The sequence below is a fragment of the Oryzias latipes genome, chromosome 20 (assembly GCF_053564925.1).
Source record: "Oryzias latipes strain Hd-rR chromosome 20, Olatipes_Hd-rR_3.1".
In the NCBI taxonomy this organism is placed as follows: domain Eukaryota; kingdom Metazoa; phylum Chordata; class Actinopteri; order Beloniformes; family Adrianichthyidae; genus Oryzias; species Oryzias latipes.
This window is the reverse complement of record NC_136256.1, coordinates 9,722,199-9,741,665: the sequence shown is the minus strand read 5'-3', so window position 1 is coordinate 9,741,665 and position 19,467 is coordinate 9,722,199. Positions and strand designations below refer to the sequence as shown.

General features: G+C 40.3%; 1 protein-coding gene across 1 annotated transcript in view; it reads right to left on the bottom strand.

Moving 5' to 3' along the window:
- Positions 1-1,258: 1,258 nt before the first annotated feature.
- The window catches only part of vstm2a (V-set and transmembrane domain containing 2A), a 152,852-nt gene continuing 134,643 nt past the window's right edge, over positions 1,259-19,467 (bottom strand). Inside the window, exon 5 of the mRNA XM_078938744.1 lies at positions 1,259-4,653. Coding sequence (XP_078794870.1) covers positions 4,577-4,653 — 77 coding nt within the window. The 3' untranslated portion in view covers positions 1,259-4,576. The remainder of the gene's footprint in view (positions 4,654-19,467) is intronic.

Here is a 19,467-nt window from a genome sequence, read left to right as displayed (position 1 = left end):
AGAGGTCGGCCCACTCTATATTTTATATTTTCATATATCAAAGTATGAGTATAGTTTTGCATCAACTTGTGATTCAACTTAGAAAGGCTTGACAGCTGACTTGGACTTGAGGTTTGGGACTTGTAAACAGATTTATTTCTTTACTAAAGCTTTATAGGCTGAGTTTGGGCAAAAAATGGACAAACTTGTTTGGGGCACACAGGTGGCCCACTATAATATCAAAGTCGTAAACCACTTGCTTTGCCCATAGAAGAAAATAGTTCATGCACTTTTTTCTACAGCCATGCTGTGGCAAACAGGTTATAGTGAACACTTATACATTACCCAACGGTAAGTAAAGGTGAAGTAGGTGAAATTCAGGCGTGTCATCTGAATTTTTCCTTTTCTTAATTCCTCCCCAAAGTCTGTGCACTGCACAAGGAGCCTATCAGTGCTGCTCAGTGATAATCTTATATCTTAAAATTTTGTGTGGACAAATGTATTCTTTTTTTGTCTACAGACAGCCCACACCCACCCGTAACGGCAATTGTGTCAATGTCTTTACTTACTTACGTCCCTTGAGGTGGCCGTGCTGCCCTCAAGGGAACTGCAAGACAGACCCTTGCTCCCTTTAAGATGCAGTCACTGTTCTGTCCAACCCTTCACGGGTTCTACCAACCCAAAAACTTGCAATTGAAAGACTCACGTTGACAAAAAAAAAAGTTGATTAGAAGGGGGAAAATAATCACATTACCACAAGAAATGCATGTTAGATTTTTAAGATGGTTAATTTTTATTTTTTGTTCATTTATTCTTAAAATTTTATCTTTATTTAACAGTGATGTCATTTATCTTTAAGAGCAATAATGGAAAAATGGTTAGACATGAGGAGTCAACACATTAATGTCCCGCACAAATTTTTATTTTTAATCTTTAGATAAGTTCAGTGCATGACTTGATCATAGTTGGCTTCTGTATTTTTAAACCTTTTTTAAACAACTTGAACCTGTTTATGAGCTTGAAAACCAAGAAAATATTGCTTTAACACAGTTTTGTCAGTTTTCTGGCCAACTGAGCTGGCCTTGTCATTCATGTTCTTTCAACCCCCATTTCTTCATATCCTGAGTGCAAAAAGGGAGTGTAGTCTCCCTTCAAGTACTGTCAAATGCGAGTCAGCTAAGCTCCCACAGCAGGAACTTTTCTCAAACTTTAAAAGTGGGACAGTTTTCAGCTTTCTCCCGTTTAGTTATTAACATGAGACAGATGGCATCCATCAGTGTTTGAAGTTCGTCTGTGAAAATGGTTTATTTAAACAGCTTTTTTTGTTTCCCCGATATTGTCATTATAATACAAACTGATGCAACGTTTCAGTACAGAAGCCTCACACAATACGAAAATGAAAGAGAATCATAATTCATTAAAACGTTTGACAGCTCAACAAACCAACAGGACCGCATTGAAATGAAATACATTAGAATAAACAAATACACCTACAGTGGAGTGATTATGATGGTATAGAAAACAGAAACAGACTGGTGGGACTTCTTTAAAAGAAAAAAAAGACTTATTTATGTGAAATTGTTTCATCTTTGGAGAAAGTCTTGGCTGCTTCATTCAAAACCCTTAAGAAATCTCACTTGTCGTCATTCCTACGGATATAATCCATCAAAAGTCAACATTCCCTTATTTCCTTTACACATCATGTCACATGCCTTTTTTTGACTCGATCTAAAGGTCATAAGTAAAGAAATGGTGTTCCTAGATAGATGTATGAATATACTTTGTGTGTATATAGATATAGACATAATTTTATGTGTGGAAAAAACATTTTACCCAAAGTTCATTTGAAAGAAATGAAGGTCCATTTTGGACTTGTTTACACGTGAATGTAAATACATGACACCATTGTTACATTTACAGAACATCACTGGCCTCTGCATCATCATGGACTCCAAAGAAAAATAACATGCTTCTGGTTAAATTTACAAGTTATACACATGTGTATGTTTGTACATGAGAGTTGGACAAACCTCCGACATCCTTCCAAACCGTCCCACACACTCCACAGCACCAACATCCCAGTCCCCCCTTTCTCATTAAAATAGGCTATACATGTTCTCTCTTGTAAATTAAACATCTCTTTAGTATCATTTCATTTAATATAACAGTTTTTATTTTAAAAAAAGAAAGAAAATCCCTTTCTCAACAAAGTGGCAAGTTTGTGAAAGTAATGCAAGAATAAAAGTCCAAATAAGACCCTGAAGCTTTTTCATATTTGAGGACTTAAACAGGCTTCCTGTCTGTCATCTACGCATTCTGCTGGAAGCTGTTGATCAGGAGATGCCTCAGGTCCCCGGATAAACGTCATGCTCTGTTTGCCTTTGACCTCTGTGCTGAATAAATAAGTTCCCTTCCACTATTCTTTGGGAAAGCAATGAAACTATACTTGGTGAGTGTGTGAGGGAGTGTGGGGGAGTTGCACTAAAAGATTGGGGTAAGCCATACATTATTGTTTTGTTGTCGTTTTTTGTATTTATAGCACATATACAGTCACAAAACGCATCGGGTCGTTGCAAGTAATGTTGGTTTTGATTTTACGGGAAATTCGAAATAATAATAGTTGCCATCCTTTATGCAGATCGCTTGAAAGTTAAGGTAAACCAACAAACAAAAAACATGCTGGGTGGACAAATTTAAAATTAAGTACATAAACAACTGCAGAAGTAAAATGGCCTAAAACTTAAAAACCCAAAAGTTTTGTGGGCCCAGACACACGTATGGTGTGATGGTGACTGAATACACCTGTTTACCAAACCCCACATTTCAGGAGCGTCACTGTATATGTATGGCCAAAATTGATCATTTGACTGTTTATTCTTGTGTTTACCTGAAAAGATCTACCATTAACTCAATAGATGCTGTTCCAAATATTGCAGTCATCTTCAATGCAGGAGTGTAAATCCTGCTTCTGGAACGCCTCAGAAACATTAAACGTAAGGGACGAAGTAGACCTCAAGATGATGAAAATCGTGTTTTTAGGGTTTTTAACATGATCTTAATCTTGTTAAAGTCTCTTGTGTCTTTGTCTCTCATTTTTTCGTCTTATTATAGATATAATATCTATGTGTGGGTCTCCGTCCAGTCCTTGGCTCAAAAATGGCTTCAATGGACAGAAACAACCATGGGTTGCTGATGGACAGAGTTTCCTGGAAGGCCAAAAATGCAATTGAGACAAAGCATTAATGCTGCTTCATCATACAAAAAGTGCTATCGTGAAGTCAAATACCATCCATACATCTTCATGGGAGGGAGTGACCCCTCTTCTTTAGCAGAACTTCAAAATTCGTTTTCCAGTAAACTTTTATATGTGCTCCATTAGCTCCTTGGTGTGTCTGGGTCTTCAGAGAAAAAAATTCAATAAGACAAAAACATTTTCTCTAAAAGTCTCAGAGTGGTGAGACAACCTGATTGTGTTGAATTGTTTGCTATATCGCCATTTCATATCTCCATCCAAATATTGTTCGTGAAAATGTGCATCAATGGTTTGTCTTCATAATAACTACAGTTGATTGGCTATTTAGCTTTTTGGGGTTTAAAGTAAGTAGATTTTTTTTGTTAAATCATACAATGTACCAGGATGTTGGACATCAACTAAAGCATTTCACTTGGTGCAGGTTAATTCATCAAGAGGTCACATATCAGATTTTCAAATAACTCATCTTTTTTGACTTCCTTTTTATTCCTACAAAGGACGCAATACAAATTAATATGACAAAATGACTTTTTTTTTTTTACACCAAAGCCAGCACATAAAAATAAAGCTAAATTCAACATATTATTACAGTGAACTCCAAGTCTTTATGTTTTTCAATGACAATTCCCGTCTCTGAGCCTTCATGTCTAAGCATGCACAACCGAGCATGAAGTAACGACAAGATATCAAATTATGCACAAATTTAGGTGGTCAATAGAGCAATTGCTAGAAAACTACAGAAAATGTGGCCTTTTCTTGACCCAGTGGTTAAGTATTATCATCTAATTTATAATGCATTTAAAGTTGATTTATCTCGCAAAGAGGTCTGGAGTGCTTTTTCACAATGGCGTTCCATGATCAATGAATTGTAACTATGTATACAGCACATACAGCATTTCTAAGTATTTCAAAGAAAACAGACATATATCTAGAATCAAATACAATGCACAAATATAGAATCTTAGTTTTTCTTGTTTACCTTTGAGGAATGAAAGCATGAACTGACACAGCGAAACCTTCAGACAGTCAAGTCCTCAACAAAAGTTTTGCAACAAGATACACAGTCCGGCTGTCTCACCTCACCTCAGATGGATGGACTTGATGCCTGTACAAAAGGTAATCCTTTTAAGACTGATGCTTACGGTGGCTAAAACAAATGTGCTGGGGAGGAATAGTGGCTGGAAAATGACGGGCCAACTGTACTGTCCATATAGTAGAGATGTGAATGTGGGGGGAAAGTAGGTTGCGAGGAAGTAAAACAGGCATTTCTTTTTTATTTTTTTAAAGGTTTGCTCCACAGTGAACAGAGCAAGATCTGGGAGCAAACCACGTCAGTTCTTTAGATTATAACAAGGCATCCCTCATCCAACCGCAAGCCAGAAGCAGGACGGCCAGCCCAAAGCTTGATGATATTCTAGAACCTGCAGAGGAGACAGAGAACAGTAAAAAATTAGCTGTGTTTAAAACATAATTCTTATTAATCTATCATCCATAAACCCTTTAACACTGGAGGTGTTGCTTTGGAGACCTAAATGACACACGTTCTTGACATACCATAACATTTAGACCGTTTACACAATTAACGTGAATCAGCTGACTCTGACGCACGGTTATGCAGCACAATGCTGATGTGAAGTGCTGCGTAACGTTTCAAAGCTGCTTTCCTCTACGACAAAATCAGCTGATTTATGTTGATTGCATACCATAAAGTGTTGCAAGGATGCTTTTCTCTGTTACAGAGTCTGCTGGAATTACCTTAGTTGCGTAAACAGCTGAAGTTACAGTACTTGAAAGAATGTCAACACTGGAAAGTGTTAAAGGGTTAATAAATATTTAGAAAGTGGTTACAAAAACCTAAATAACAAAAACAATGAAAACATTTTCACATAATCTCATATATAACTTTTTTGTAAAATTGTAAATACACATTGACTGCTTTCATGTGATTTAAGAATTGTTGCAGAGTTGTAATTTCTATTAAAAGAAAAAAGTAAACGTCATTATTGTATTTTCTGCACTATAAGGTACACGTTAAAGCTTTAATTTTGTCAAAAAAAAGACAGTGCGCCTTAAGTATGGATTCATTCTAGTTGTGTTTACTAGTGTGGAAGTGATTTTGAAAGGTACACAGCGCTGTCAAAATGTTTGGTGGATGTTATTGTGAATATGCTAACATTGGTTACATGTAGCGGTTTTGGACTGTGTTTTTTTAACGTGTTACTTACTCAGTTGGGAGTTAGCGTAGTCACATTAATGTTTGCAAACAAGGTTGAAAAATAAAGGTGTTGTGAATATGTTAATGTGACAAACCCTTTTAATGTGGCTAACATGTAGCTCCTTACAAACGAGTTCTAGAATTACTGTTATCACAGTTAAAGTCTGAATAACTGATTTTACTCTTAAAGTTTGGTTGGTCATAAATCTGATATATGTTCAAAATAGACCATTTATTGACAGTGTGTCTTATAAACCAGTGCACCATTGGTGCAGAAAATATGGAAAGCAAAACGTTATAAACGTATTACATTGCTTTTCTGAATCAAGAGAAGAAAACATTTCAGCATGATTTATATAACACATTTAAGCTGAGAATTACCCATAGCATCATGCTTGGTGTTTAGTTAAAAAAATTTCAGTTAGAATGGCTGCCATTTTCCATCTGTGAGTTGACTCTCAGGCTTTGATGGTCTAAATGTCAGTGACTCACACGATCCTCACATTGCTTCTAATCTGTTTCATGAGGCACTTCACTGGCAGAGAAGAGCCAATAGCACAATCTGAGTGCACGGTGAATCAAGCTCGCATGAAAAACCTGTGAGAGGTCAATATAATAAAAACAAGACCACTCACTGTTTTTCATATATTGCTTGGTACCATGCAGGACAAGTCATGATGCTGACACAGTTAATGTCTTGGTCCGTTTAGTGACAGTGCTGTGTAATGAGGGAAACTGGTAAAGTTTGGTGCATGTGCTGCTGCAGACTTGAATGTTGTGTTTTTTTTTTTTCTGTAGAGCAAGTTTTTAAAGTTATAAACTGACCAATTGGAGGCCACAATAGGTGTGTGGACTTCCAACAAGCTCAGTCCTGATTGACGAATGTAGTTGCCATAGAACTAATGACTCATTGAATCATTTTTGTGGTTAAAACAAAAAAGAAAAAAGGCCCAATACTTGCTTTAAGGCCCATGCACACACATTCACACAGTGATTGTGGCTCAACTGGTGCCAACCTATAACCTCCAGGAGCAATGTGGGGTTTAGTGTCTTGGAATGGAATGTCTGGAACCGAACCTGCAAACTTTCACTTCATAGGAAAAATCTGTCATTTTGAGGAAATGCATTCAACTTTCATCTGCCATAGGGTAGTTATTCACTCAGAAGTTCAATTATCAGATAACAGATTTTTTTTCTTTTTTTTAAATGGTTTATTTCAAGTACTCAAATAGGAATAATACACAAAAACAATATAATCATCCATTCATCCATTCCAATCCATTCCAATCATCCATCCCTACATTCATACAATAACTAATCAAACTTAGGATAATTAGACATATTAATAAATATTGCTTGAAAGGGAGGGGAAGGAAGCGACATTATATAATCCCACCCCTGTTCTACCGTAACCATTTTATTACATGATTTTATCATTAACCGGTTCCTAGCTTTTATCAGACAACAAAAGTGCCCACAGCCCCCAAACGAGCACCCCATCACTACCCAGGAGTTCTGGGCATCCCCCCGCCCCACCCCTGGTGCGGGCCAGGACCCCCCAAGGGAGACCCGCTCGGCACTCCAGGCAGCCACCCACCCCAGGATGGGGGCACCCAGGAGAAAAGGGGGCCCACAAGGGATGTTGTAAACTTGGCCCGACCAGACTCAGCCGCTGTTGGAAATTTGGCGAGGCCCAGCACTCAGGGGCAAGGACCAGAACCCACACCACAGGGACACGGACACCCCCGGCTCAGGTGTGATATGATCCCCTGCTCTTGGCCTTGCCAGAGAACTCAGGGATCCCTCTCCCTGCGTGGAGAGAGCACCGCCGGGCCCAGAAAACCAGCACCCAGGGGACGAGGCCACTGTTGCCAAGGGCCCAGTACCCCCTACCAGGGATGGGTGGGGGACAGATGGTCCAATGTCCCACCTTCCTTGCGAAATGCGTATGTGTTTGTGAGGGTGTGTGTGTGAATGTATGTGTGTTTATGTTGGAATGTATATTTGGAGGAGTAAAGGGTGTGTGTACTAAGAAGGTGCAGTTAAAATTGGCAGGTAGAGCACTGAGGGGACATCTCCTGATACCTCCAAAGTCCCGTACCGATGGTGGGCCCTCCCCCCCAGGACGGGGCCAACAAGCCCCCGCCCCGCAGCCCAGGCGGGTGTTACCCAGAGCGACCGGGGGCCCCAAGAGGGTTGCCCCGCCCCAGAGCCAGGGAAGGAGTGATCCCACCCCCTTTATGATGCTTAACTAATACTCAATACATCTGGTGATTTGGTTTGAGACTGGGTTGTTTGCTCTATTACATCGTACTACTGAAAACACAAGCTTAAAATCCACCAACAGATCATCCACAAACCAAAGGCAGCTTCATGTTATGATCATGACTGATCCAAAAAACAACCCCAAAAATAGTACCATTGACATATACAAAAGAACAAGGAATTAGATGGTTTAAGGTGAACTTTTCCAATATGAATGATTTGTCAAAAGCAAATTGGCCATCCCAAGTTGTGTTGCCCCACTAGTTTTTAGTGAAACTAGTTTTTTTTCTGGTAACAGTCTGTAGTTTTTCAATTACTTTAGATTATACTGTAACACACTTTAGGGTGTTTCAAGCGAATGACAGCCTTTTGAGTGTGGAGTTTATTTCTGGGTATTTTAAAAATTGCTTCACACGTTTACTGAAATGAACGGTGAATGGTACAATTTTCTACCTTCCTTAAAGCACCAAAGTGCTTTACAGTCACATTCACAAACTGAAGTGTACACTGCCACCAACCTATAACCATCTGGAGCAATATGGGGTTCGCTGTTGCGACCACTCTATCTCTTTTACCATAGCCGCCCCCAATTGTAACATAGCCCCTAGGTGTGTGACCTGTTAAGGGTGTACCCTGCCTTTGCACAACAGTAGCAAAGATAGGCTCCAGCAACCCATGACCCTAAAAAGGGGTCAGTGAGTTCAGAAGATGGTTGGATCCAAGATTTAAACTTTCTATTCCCCCTAATTCAAACAGTTGCAGTTAAAATAATGGTATTATTGTTGTTGCCAAATACATTTATGCAGCACACATTAAATCTCAACAGAGCAGGCAACATTTCATCATATTTCTATGGTTACTTTGTGGACTTGTTATTTTTCTCTTTTTTAAAGTTAATGTAAGGGATCACCATTGTGGTCACTTGTTGCTAACCCAACTGTTTCAAAGTCTGAATGTTTTTATTTTGGTTCCACTCAAAAAAAAAGCCTTGGATCTTGATGATAAATGCAATCCATCCAGTAGAAATGTTTCTTCTTCTGTTTGTTATACTGAAAATAAGCTGCTTTTCAAAAAAACTAAGCCTCACAGATTTTCGGGAGGAGAAAATGATCCCAATACTTGCAACTGAGAGAACAAAGTAAAGAAAAATTATTAACAGGGGTTATCAGGCAGCATGTGTGAGCAAAATAGGAAGAAGTGCAACATGACCACAAGACAAGATGCAAAATGTATTTCCTCTGAAATATATCAATCTTTGAAATCCCTGACCAAAACAGCCTCTGCGGTACTGTCGAGCTGACAGCACAGCAATCATTATTCATTAGACAGCTGCAGCCCGCTGCAGAACACCACAGTCTCTTTGGGCTGCATCTATTGGTTTATAACCTGGAAGTACTGAGCATTCAATAATTAGAGCAAAAGAATAAATGACATAATACATTATTAGTTATTATTCAGCTGTTGTGAATAAAGAATAATTTACTCCATCAGGGAGGAAGTGATGTTCAAACAGACAAAAATTTGAAAGGACAGTAAAGTGGGAGCAGAAAAATGTAATTCGCTGAAACAAGGCAGGACTTAGGAATTAGGAAATGAAATATTAAAAACTCATGTTTACATATGCTAGACTTCTGTGACAGGCCAGGCAATGGTTCTAAGAAGACCATCCGGTGGGACACATTGTTCTTTGTCAGGGCTGCTTGGGCTTCAGGGATGAATGGAAGGATGGTGGTGAGGGTGGAAGGTGCAGAGATGGACCGCTTTGACCCGTTATTCCTCACCACCACATCTCATTTGGCTTGAGGTGATCTAAAGAAAATGAGTGCCAGAATGGTGCAGCAATCACTGAGGGCCAAAGCAACCTTCACACTGAGAATAATTAATCAGTCTGCAGCAGTGGAATGAGAGGGAAGCACAGATGCAAAACGGGAGCAAAAAGACAAAGCTAAAGAGACTGTTGTACCCAAGTCAAGTAGTAATAATAATGATTTTTTTTTAAATTATTTTTCAACCCAAAAATGTTATAGATGTGTTTGGACAGTACTTTTGCAAAATAAACTGTGAAATTTTGTACAGTATTCCATATATATAAGTTCAATTCAGAATGAAAAAAAACTGTTCAAAGCTTTAGCCACATGGACCCGTACCAGGGTTGACCTGTATGGGAGCTGCCAGTTTTTAAGTTGGCCCTTGGAGGAATGTCAACACGCAATGTCATTGACATTTTTGTCCACAGACCAAATTTTGATCTGAATCGATCCAAGCTTAATAAATCAATAATCAATCAATAAAAGTAGAGATCAATCTTCTATGAGTTTCCTATACTAGTGACCTAATGCATAACAGCAGTAAAGCCAAAGTCCACTAGCTTGATACTGTGTTGTGTTAAAACTTGCTAATTTGACTGCATGCAAGGAAATATGTTGCACATGATGTAATAACCAGATTGCATTTTTTAATTGTGCCCAAAAGGCACAAATGTAATTAAAGCTACAAGTAGCATTTAGCGGGCCCGAGCACGTGCCACCGCCTGGCACGAGCGACCGCCCCGTGAGCAACGCCCTGCTCGAGCCATTCTCGTCGTTTTTTCTTGTCCATTCTGGAGCTCCAAGCTAATGTTAATATGACAGCAGCCTGTGGGGGGGGGGGGGGGGGGGGACTATAATCTGTTGCCTTAAAGGACAAAGACTTTTGCATATAGCATGAAAAAAATTCTTAAATCTAAGCCTCGTTTAGACCTGCTCATTTTCTCATCAAGTAGAAGAAGGTTTTTATCAGATTAAGAAACAAGCAATGATGATAATTGCTATCACTGTTCCTAAGGATGAGAACAATAGAACTCATTCAATTTCCACTACAATGTCTAGATGAGTGTCAGCTATGTCTGATAACTTGGCGAATTAGCTGGACCGGGATCTTACAAAGTGCAGGTGGTTTAACGTCCAGTGTGATGAGTCTGTGGACGGCAACAGTACAGCATAGCTTTTGGTTTCCACAAGAGAAGAACTCCTGACACATCTGCCCTAACAGACAATTACAAGAGGAGTTGAAATGTATAACACGGTGAAGGAGTTTTTGTGCAGAAAAAGGTACCATTAGAAAAGCTGGTAGCCATACCTGCAGACGGGGCTCCTGCTATGATTGACCGACAAACAGGTTTCATCACTCACTGTAAAGCTGACCCAGACTTTCCAAAATGTCTGCATTACTGCTGCTTCTTTCACCAGTAGGCCTTATGTGCAGAAGTGATTGGCTCTGGACATATAATGACTCCTATTGTGAAAATCATAAAAAACCTCAGCTGCAAAGCAAAACAGAACAGGATTTTTAAGGTGCTATTGGTGGAGATATCTGCTGAATATGGTGAATATGAACATTGTGAATCTGAACTTGTATTCTTGACTGACATTACTGGAAAACTAAACCACTTGATCTGCGAGCTGCAAGACATTGGTAAAACTATATTTTTTTATTGACCAGCCTGCCTGAGCCAGTGTTTTTCTTGTGGGGATCTTTTCTGCCAGGGCTTGCCAGCTTGGTCAGTGGATGTTGCTGCAGTTGTCTCCCTTGCTGGGACAGCTGGAGTTAAACACAGCAGCCTCACGGCTGTGAAGTGGACCCCGTTGCTGTCCCAGTCTGGATGGGCACTGTGGTGATGTTCCAATGTTCAGGCTGGCTCCTGGTATAAAGAGATTCCCAAGTACCATTTCCTAACCGCAGAGCCAAGGATGTGTTTACATGTTTAGGTCAAAAATGTGATGAACAGCTTCATGTTGTCTATTGATGTAAGTTTAAACCTAAACATGTTTCCCTGTTACTAATCCAGTTGATGTGGTTCTCCATCTGTGTCTAGGTGATAGAAAAGCATTTTTTTATATTTAGAGCTCCAAGCAAACAAACAGTTGTCTATATAAGAGCTTTTACAATTGTGGACTTTTAGCAGGTCTCTGAATACATGTGACCAATGTATGGTGGATTTTCACAGACTTTGTGTAAAACTGAAGGTGACAGAGACTTTGGAGAAGTGGCTACATTGCTCTGGACTTCTTTGTTTCATCCACAGAAGAGTAAAATATGTGATTGATTTTGAAAAGCTGCTGAAAAATGTATCTTTTTAAAATTGCAATTTCTAATTTGGGTTTTACATTTTGTGTTCCATTTTTTGTGATTGTATTAGAAAGATTTGTTATTTATTTGGTGTTTAAAGGTGGTACATAATGTATATACACAATCTTCTTAGAGACATTTGCTATGTGTTGTGTTTGTTGTCGTTGTAGTTTAATTTCTTTGGATGTATTGAAAGGAAATGAAAAGAAGTTGCAGCATTGATTAAAAAAGCATAAAAGAGACATTTACTGTCTGATGTTACATCTGTAGGAGTGTACTGAGACTGGGTTTTGTTTTGGAGCACATTCATATATTTTGTTTGTAAAAAAAAAAAGATAAAATATAAAGTTAATTGTATTTTGGATGAATAAAAAAGCAATGATTAGTGCTAAGGATGTATAAAAGACAAACAAAACAAAGGAAATTGCTGTATTTTAGTGTTGAACTAGGCTTTCTAACTGTTCTACTTTCTGTCTGCCACTCCTGGCTAATTTACATGTGAGCACACAGCCGGGGGTTGGGGGGGGGGGCTAACTCCACTCCTGCAGCAGGGGAGACTGATGAAAAGCTTGAGGATGTAAGATTGAATAAAATAAAATCCTAGAGTTGACCAGTTCATTTTATAAATGTAAATATTTTTTATTTTGGTGCTGATAAACTAAACAGAAGTTATGATAAAAATATTTGCTTGAGTCAAAATGTCCAAAAATTTGCTTTCAGCACAATAGGGTGATTAAGGTGGTTAAATGTTTCTCGTACGTATAGTGCTGCTTTTCAAACGTGGAGCTTTGTAAGACGCATCTAATTCTGAAATCTCAGCTTCCTGAGACAAACGGCTGATTTCCTATGAAGCTTGATTATATGATCATGCTTCATGATCATTTATGAACATATATAGCTCGTCCAAAATTGTCATATCCATGGGTTCAGAATGGAAGTTTCATCAAATCTATTTAATTTCAGTGAGATCAGACAAGGAATGTGAACGTGAGAGCAACATTTGTGCAGGCGAGATACCCAACTTCGCCGCTCTGTCACGACCACACCCCCGCGTTGAAAGATTTGTTTTTCATCAGAGTAAACTTCAATGGTTTTTCAACAGGTGGACGTCATTTTGAGGTGTGTTTGCTCATCCTACTTGGAGCAGTGATGCTCCAAGTAAAACATGTCATTTCCTGTTGCCAACAGGTGGCGCTACACCTGTTCCGGATTTTTCCACTGCAGATGTGTTCAAAGTCAGACTACAATCATGCACAACAAATTTGGATCAGATTAGATTATTTATGGCTGAGTAATGGCCATTTTTCTTTTCATGGCGTGATTTCGAAACGACCTCAAATTTTGACGCGCCGCCACGGTCACAAACAACCGTAAAAACTTAAAAGCTTCGCAATTTAAGATCGGACATGTGTTTAGTTTACAAAACCAAAGTTTGGAGTCATTGTTCAAAAATCTCTAGGAGGAGTTCGTTCTAGAACGAGGCCTGCAAATGACCAAAATACAGCAAAAATGACATATTGACACCAATATAGCAGACTTCCTGTGCGACTGACAGCTTGGTCCCAGGAGACTTTTTTGTAGGTTTCTATCTGATGAACATGTCCTGTAAAAATCAAGCTTGTATGTTAAAGAACATGGCGGGGCTCTCAAAAACAAACATGGTAGGTGGCGCTATTGAGCCGTTTTTTGTTCACCCATGCAAGTGCTGTGTATTTAAGTTGGAGATATGTAAGAGGCCTCTCATTCTGAAATCTCAGCCTCGTGATACAAACGGCTGATTTTTTATGAATTTTTAATTATCTGACTGCAACGCAATCAACCACTTCCTGTTTGGTGGTGGCTTGCGCAGGCACCGTCAGGTGTACACCCATGAAACTTTAGACGATGAGAGAAGACCCTTATGAGTATCTCCTGTTGTAATTTTATGAATGTCGGACAAAGCACAGAGAAAAGATAGGTCAGAATGTGACATAAAATGTATTTGTCAATATCTAGGTGGCGCTATGGAGCTCGTCCAAGATTGTCATATCCATTGGTTCAGAATGGAAGCCTCATCACCTCTATTGAATTTCAGTGAGATTGGACAAGGAATGTGCACGTGAGAGCAACTTTTGTGTGCATGGCGAGACGCCCAACTTCGCCGCTCTGTCACGACCACACCCCCGCATTGAAAGTTATGGCTTTTTATCAGAGTAAACATCAATGGCTTTTCAACAGGTGGACATCATTTTGAGGTGTGTCGGCTCATCCTACTTGGAGCAGTGATGCTCCAAGTAAAACATGTCATTTCCTTTTACCAGCAGGTGGCGCTACACCTGTTCTGGATTTTTCCACTTCTGATGTGTTCAGAGTCAGACTACAATCATGCATATCAATTTTGGATCAGATTGGATTTTGCATGGCTGAGTAATGGCCATTTTTCTTTTCATGGCGTGTTTTCAAAATGACCTCCATTTTCGACGCGCCGCCACGGTCACAAACATCCGTAAAAACTTAAAAGCTTCGCAATTTAACATCGGACATGTGTTTAGTTTACAAAACCAAAGTTTGGAGTCATTATTCACAAATCTCTAGGAGGAGTTCGTTCTAGAGCGAGGCCTGCAAATGTCCAAAATGGAGCAAAAATGACATATTGACCTCAATATATCAGACTTCCTGTGCGAGTGACAGGTGGGTCCTTTCAGACTTTTTTGTAGGTCTCCATCTGAAGAACATGCCCTGTAAAAATCAAGCTTGTACGTTAAAGCGTATGCGGGGCGTCGGGACAAAAGTCACTGTAGGTGGCGCTATCGAGCCGTTTTTCTGCGCCCATGCCAATCTCCTATAAAATACGAAATTTTTCGCGACTCCTGATGTGTGTGCCAAATTTGGTGAGTTTTGGGGTATGTTAAAGGCCTCAAAAAGGCGACTCTTCCGGTAGAATAATAATAATAATAATAATAATAATAATAATAATAAACATTCGAATTACAATAGGGTCCTTGCACTCCGTGCTCGGGCCCTAATTAACATTTTTCTCTTTTCCATTGATCAACATGCATTAGGGCGTTTCTGGCAGAAGACTGGGGAAAATTGATACAAAAAGAATATTCTTTCTTCATGCAATATGAGTTATCAAACATGAAGCAGGAGTCTTTATTTTAAACGTCTGTCAGGCATGCACACTGGCACAGCTTCACACACAACGTATTGTTACAAATCTGGCAGATAACACAGAAGTCACTGGACAGAGCCCATTTTGCTGCTTGTGTGAAAATTTTTGGAAACCCAGAGGCAAATATTATTGAGATATATCATGCATCCAGTATTGGAATCTTGGGAGGCACTTTAATGAAATATCTAATGAAGAATCAATTTCAGATTTTCCTATGCATTTTATAATGACGTTCCTCTTTTGTGCTATTGGCCTCAGTTGTCTGTCTCGCTTCTGCAGCAACTGTAAATTTTGAAAATTCTTTTGTTCAGTGCCAGAAGATTGTAGGCTTACAGTTTTTTGTGTTATCTTTGAAAGTTTTAAGAGACAAACGAACAGCAAAGAAGGGATAGTCAGTCTTTAAATTACTTACAGACTGTTTGTCTGTACAAAAACGTCTTTGTCTCCTCCTTTGTTAATCAATCTGTTTTCCCAGCCTGCACTGAGCTACTGTTTTCTCAGCTATTCATTTGGCACTCAAGTGTTCCACCCGTTTTCGCGGGGGTTAGGGACCAGAGACACCCTGGAATACAGAGAACCACCCCACATCTCAGCGGCTGAAGAATGTCTGTCACTGATCCTTACTCATTATAAACCCTTCTTAAACATTTCTGATGATTCGCACAAAAATTATTAAAGAACATTTGAATATTGCTAAAAAAAGAATTTTCTTTTTGTATTCAGAGCAATAGACTGTACCGTAACATCCTTTATAACGCACATGAGGATTGTCACTCTGTCCCTTAAAACCAGGAGCCAGTCTTTCCTCCTTCATTGTTTCAGAATATTTTCCAGTTGCTTCTTTGTCAGCTGATGCCATTTCTCCATGCAGGGGTACAAACTTCAGCTGGTAGCGATTCAGGTTCACAACTTACAAAAGTGAATTTTTCCGACTCCCTAAACACAATTCACCCAGTTGCGTACATACAGTGGAGACTGTTTCCATTTACTTTCTTCTATAAGAATAGAAATGAGCCATTGGGAAGAAATGCTGTGCGCTTTTCATTATGTTAACACACCTCCGTGCCTCTTTTTTTTTGCATCACTTCCAGCTCCTCCAAGCGGGGATTTGAGAGAAATGCCAGGAAGAACACAGCTGTATTTCCTTGCTTTAAGCTCCCCAGGAAAGCTTCCTCCCTCCTTAATTCCTTGAGGTGCATTTCAAGATGGATTGAAACCCTCCTTGATGGCTGAGTGGAAAACTGTCCATGTCAGGAGAAAGGCGAGTAAGGAAACGTTAGCATAATGAACTGTCTAAAGCTGTTATTCTCAAGCCCAAATACCAGTTTATTTTTAGGGCCCGAGCACGGAGTGCAAGGACCCTATTGTATCTGTTAGGTTTATTAGGGCCCGAGCACGGAGTGCAAGGACCCTATTGTAATTCGAATGTTTATTATTATTATTATTATTATTATTATTCTACCGGAAGAGTCGCCTTTTTGAGGCCTTTAACATACCCCAAAACTCACCAAATTTGGCACACACATCAGGAGTCGCGAAAAATTTCGTATTTTATAGGAGATTGGCATGGGCGCACAAAAACGGCTCGATAGCGCCACCTACAGTGACTTTTGTCCCGACGCCCCGCATACGCTTTAACGTACAAGCTTGATTTTTACAGGGCATGTTCTTCAGATGGAGACTTACAAAAAAGTCTGAAAGGACCCACCTGTCACTCGCACAGGAAGTTTGATATATTGAGGTCAATATGTCATTTTTGCTTCATTTTGGACATTTGCAGGCCTCGCTCTAGAACGAACTCCTCCTAGAGATTTTGGAGTAATGACTTCAAACTTTGGTTGTGTAAACTAGACACATGTCCGATGTTAAATTGCGAAGCTTTTAAGTTTTTATGGATGTTTGTGACCATGGCGGCGCGTCAAAATTGGAGGTCGTTTCGAAAACACGCCATGAAAAGAAAAATGGCCATTACTCAGCCATGCAAAATCCAATCTGATCCAAAATTGATATGCATGATTGTAGTCTGACTCTGAACACATCTGCAGTGAAAAAATCTGGAAAAAGTGTAGCGCCACCTGCTGGCAAGAGGAAATGACATGTTTTACTTGGAGCATCACTACTCCGAGTAGGATGAGCCGACACACCTGAAAATGACGTCCACCTGTTGAAAAGCCATTGAAGTTTACTCTGACAAAAAACCATAACTTTCAATGCGGGGGTGTGGTCGTGACAGAGCGGCAAAGTTGGGCATCTCGCTATGCACACAAAAGTTGCTCTCACGTGCACATTCCTTGTCCAATCTCACTGAAATTCAATGGATATGATGAAGCTTCTATTCTGAACCCATGGATATGACAATCTTGGACGAGCTCTATAGCGCCACCTAGTTATTGCATGGGGCACATTCTGCCCTGTATTTTCTCTTTGCTTTGTCCGATGTGCATGAAATTAAAACTGGAGATACTCAGAAGGGTCCTCTCTCATCATGTAAAGTTTCATGGGTGTACACCTGACGGTGCCTGCGTAACAGGAAGTGGTCGATTATGTGCACCCAAATAATAGAAATTTATTATAAATCAGCCGTTTGTCTCAGGAAGCTGAGATTTCAGAATTAGATGCCTTTAATAACCTCCAGCTTTGATATGTAACACTATAGGGTCTACGAGAAACTTCATCACTTGATTTTTTTAATGAAATTTTGGACTGAACAAAGATTTTTAGCATAAATTCTGTTTAGGTTATCAGCACCAGGAATTCAACTTTCATAGGCATTTATGTGCTACTGCTTCCTAAAAAAATTCAGAATTATTGAAGTTACCGGTGAACTTTTATTCAACATTTCATCCAAAAAGGTCCGAAAACGTCTTTTTAGGCAAAACTGCAAACACCTATTTTTTTGCATAACTTATCTTTCAAATATCAGCACAAAAAAATTAAAAACGGTAGGGATCTGTGTTTGCTGCCTTCCATATTTTTTTCAGACTTAAAAGTGTAACAGATGATTTATAAAAAATCCTTTTTCATCCAAAAACCTGTGTTAAATCTGTCTAGACTCCAAACAAACATTTTTTTATGGTAACTTATGTTTCAACAATCGACACCAATTTTCACAGACCTATAGCTAAACATGTCCCATAGCTACCTGAATATTTTCATAGATATAAAATGAACTGGTCATTCTAACATCTGGCATTCTAACATCTAACATCTTACATGTCAAAGCCTCTCTCAGCCTGGCTCTGCTGAAGGAGTCGTGTTACAACCCCGCCCCCTCCTGCTGGGACCCCTGCTATGTAAATTAGCAAGCAGTGAACAGAGAGATGAGAAGTAAGAATGGCCATTACTCAGGCATGCATAATCCAAAGACAGCCAGTTAAACACTGAAAGACATATTTTTTCGGTATGTCTTTCATACATCTTTAGTATTAAAAACTCTCCAAGATGAATGTGCCTGACTCCACCTGCAGGTGGATCACAGACTTCCTGACGGACAGACAGCAGTATGTGAGGCTGGGGAAGCTCGTCTCAGATACTCGGACCACAAGCACCGGATCCCCCCAGGGCTGTGTCCTTTCACCCCTGTTACTCTCCCTGTACACAAACAGCTGCACAGCTGGTCACCTGTCTGTCAAACTCCTGAAGTTTGCTGACGACACCACACTCATCGGCCTCATCTCTGACGGAGATGAGTCGGCCTACAGGAGTTAAATAGCCAGGCTGGTGTCATAGTGCAGCGCTAACAACCTGGAGCTTAATGCTCTGAAGACAGTGGAGATGACAGTGGACTTCAGGAAGGCCCCAGCCCCCCTCCCCCCTGTCATCCTCTGTGACTCCCCGGTGACCTCTGTGGAGTCCTTCTGCTTCCTGGGAACCATCATCAGCCAAGACCTCAAGTGGGAGCAGAACATCAGCTCCATCACTAAGAAGGTCCAGCAGAGGATGTACTTCCTGAGGCAGCTGAAGAAGTTTCACCTCCCTGAAAAGATGCTGGTAGACTTTTACACCGCCATCATCGAATCCACCCTCACGTCCTCCATCACAGTCTGGTTCGCTGCGGCCACGGCCAGAGACAAGGCCAAGCTGCAACGCGTCATCCACTCAGCAGAGAAGGTGATCGGCTGCCACCTCCCGTCTCTCCAGGAGCTGCACATCTCCAGGACCTGGAGGCGGGCAGCCAGGATTGTAGCCAACCCCTCTCATCCAGGACATAATCTCTTTCGGCCCCTCCCTTCTGGCAAGAGGCTCCGGTCCATCAGGACCAGGACCTCGCGCCACAAGAACAGCTTCTTCCCCACTGCAGCCAGCCTGCTGAACAGAACCCCAACTCCCCCAGGTGACCCCCCCTCCACCCCCCGCCCACCAAAGGACTGTCGGTGCCACTTACAGGCCCCACCATCCCAGCCCATCTGTGCTCCCACTTTAATTCACCTTACTCTACTGTATATAGTGTGTTGTTGTTGTTAACTTAATTTTTAACTTATTCTTAATTGCACT